This window comes from Triticum aestivum, chromosome 7B (genome assembly GCF_018294505.1).
Source record: "Triticum aestivum cultivar Chinese Spring chromosome 7B, IWGSC CS RefSeq v2.1, whole genome shotgun sequence".
Taxonomy (NCBI): domain Eukaryota; kingdom Viridiplantae; phylum Streptophyta; class Magnoliopsida; order Poales; family Poaceae; genus Triticum; species Triticum aestivum.
The window spans coordinates 649,008,011-649,009,921 of NC_057813.1; the positions used below are offsets into that span (position 1 = coordinate 649,008,011).

The 1,911-nt window shown below is 49.8% G+C and overlaps 1 protein-coding gene across 1 annotated transcript; it reads right to left on the reverse strand.

Annotated features, from left to right (window-relative positions):
- Positions 1-367: 367 nt before the first annotated feature.
- Positions 368-991, reverse strand: LOC123155659 (uncharacterized). The gene has a single exon (XM_044573812.1). It carries the CDS (start codon positions 917-919, stop codon positions 602-604), a length of 318 nt encoding a protein of 105 aa, XP_044429747.1. The 5' UTR covers positions 920-991; the 3' UTR covers positions 368-601.
- Between the last annotated feature and the right edge of the window lie 920 nt (positions 992-1,911).

A 1,911-nucleotide genomic window follows, 5' to 3' on the forward strand; every position in this document is an offset into this window, starting at 1 on the left:
CGAACCAGTACTAATGAGAGCCGCCCGCCTAGCCGTTCGAACCGGCACTAATGATCATATTAGTGCCGGTAACTGGGGCTAAAGAGTTGAACATAAGACCCTTTTTCTACTGGCGAGAATAAGGCCGAGTCGGCCTAACGTCGAGAATAAGGTCGAGTCGGCCTAACGTCTCAGCAAGTATTGTACTAGTACCTCCAACCACTCCCGATCACTTGATGCAATGCCAGCCTCGACTCACCTCCACCTGTCCTAGAGAGGCCTCCGTCAATGCACAATTTCAGAGCACGGTATAACGAGAGGATTAGTATCAGGAACATTAGAAACAGAAATAGAAATGAGGCCAAGAAATTCAAGAAATGTTAGCTTTTATAGCTTGAAGGCATTTCATCCACTCGGCTAATTTTCCTGCAGCTCTCACAAATTTCAGGAGACAAGGAGGCTGGCCCGGGAATCGACCCCACATATGAACACGCAGACCAGCTAGCTACTACTCCGCCGGTTGAAGCCGGGGGACAAAGAACGAAACAAAAAACAGAGCAGCTCTGGCTACGCTAGCTAGTGCTACTTGCGCCAAGCTCGCTCGCCGGCCAGCGGCAGCGTCCTAGTGCGGCTGGTGGGCGTTGGAGGAGGCGAGCACGAAGCGCGAGGCGAAGGTGTAGTGGTGGCTGAGGTGGCCGGCGCCGGTGACGTCGTCGTCCAGCGCGGAGCCGAAGCCGTCGCGGTCGAAGTTGCACGTGTAGCTCAGCGGGTCGTACTGGCGGCACCGGGAGGACGCGCCCATGGGAGCCGCCGTGCACAGCAGCATCTTGCTCCGCCTCCGCAGCCTCTGCACCAGCCGGGCCAGCGCCAGCCCGAACCCGGCCGGGCCCCGCCCGCCCCGGCACGACGACGACGACAAGGCATTTCCCAGATCCCTCATCTCGATCGATCGCCCCTGCTCCGGTTGATTCCGGGAGAATGTATGGAACTTGGTGGTTGGTTGGACTCTTGGAGACGTAGGTGGGAGATTCCGTGGCGTTGGTGGCGCTGATTTATAGGAGTTGTCGAGCTGATCCGCCAGTGAGTGGAGTGGAGCAGGGTTGTGAGGATGGTGAGCGGTTTCGTGTCTCCCATACCATGTGGCCCAGATGTACGAGAGCGTATAGAAAAGTACACTCTGCTGGAGCCAGTGTAGAGTAGGTATGGTTCTTTCTTGGTTTATTATCGTAGGATGATAAACTAATCAAAGTGGCTTCAACTACAAGGATAAGCCACGAGCCTCCTCTTTGTATCTAGAGGGTGCTTGATACGTTTTAGTCTCATGACTAAAAGTAGTGGGACTAGAACTTGCTAGCCTTACCCATGCTTGGATACAAATATTAAATAGACTAAAATCGAGTTAATGAGCATTTATTATCCTTCAAACCTTTTAATCCAGAACTTGCATGTGTTAAAAGAGAGGAGTTAAATGAGGAGAGAGAGGACTAATCCACATTTTAGGCCATGCTTGAGTCCAAGGGACTATTTTTAGTCTGACTAAAACTAATCTCTTTTAGAGGCTAAAGTTCCAATCACCCCTAACTAAAGAGCGGCTAGAATTAGTCTTGAGACTAAAAAAAATTAGTCAGGGGAACCCTACTAAAATGTGGATTAATCATCTCTCCTCATTTAACTCCTCTCCCTTAACGCATGCGAGTTCGGGATTGGAGGGTTTGGAGGATAATAAATGCTCATTAACTCATTTTAGTCTATTTAGTATTTGTATCCAAGCATGGATGAGGCTAGCAAGTTTTAGTCCCACTACTTTTAGTCATGGGACTAAAACGTTAGTAGGGTTCCCCGGACTAAATTTTTTTAGTCTCAAGACTAGTTCTAGCCTCTCTTTAGTCAGGGGTGATTGGAACTTTAGCCTCTAAAAGAGACTAGTTTTAG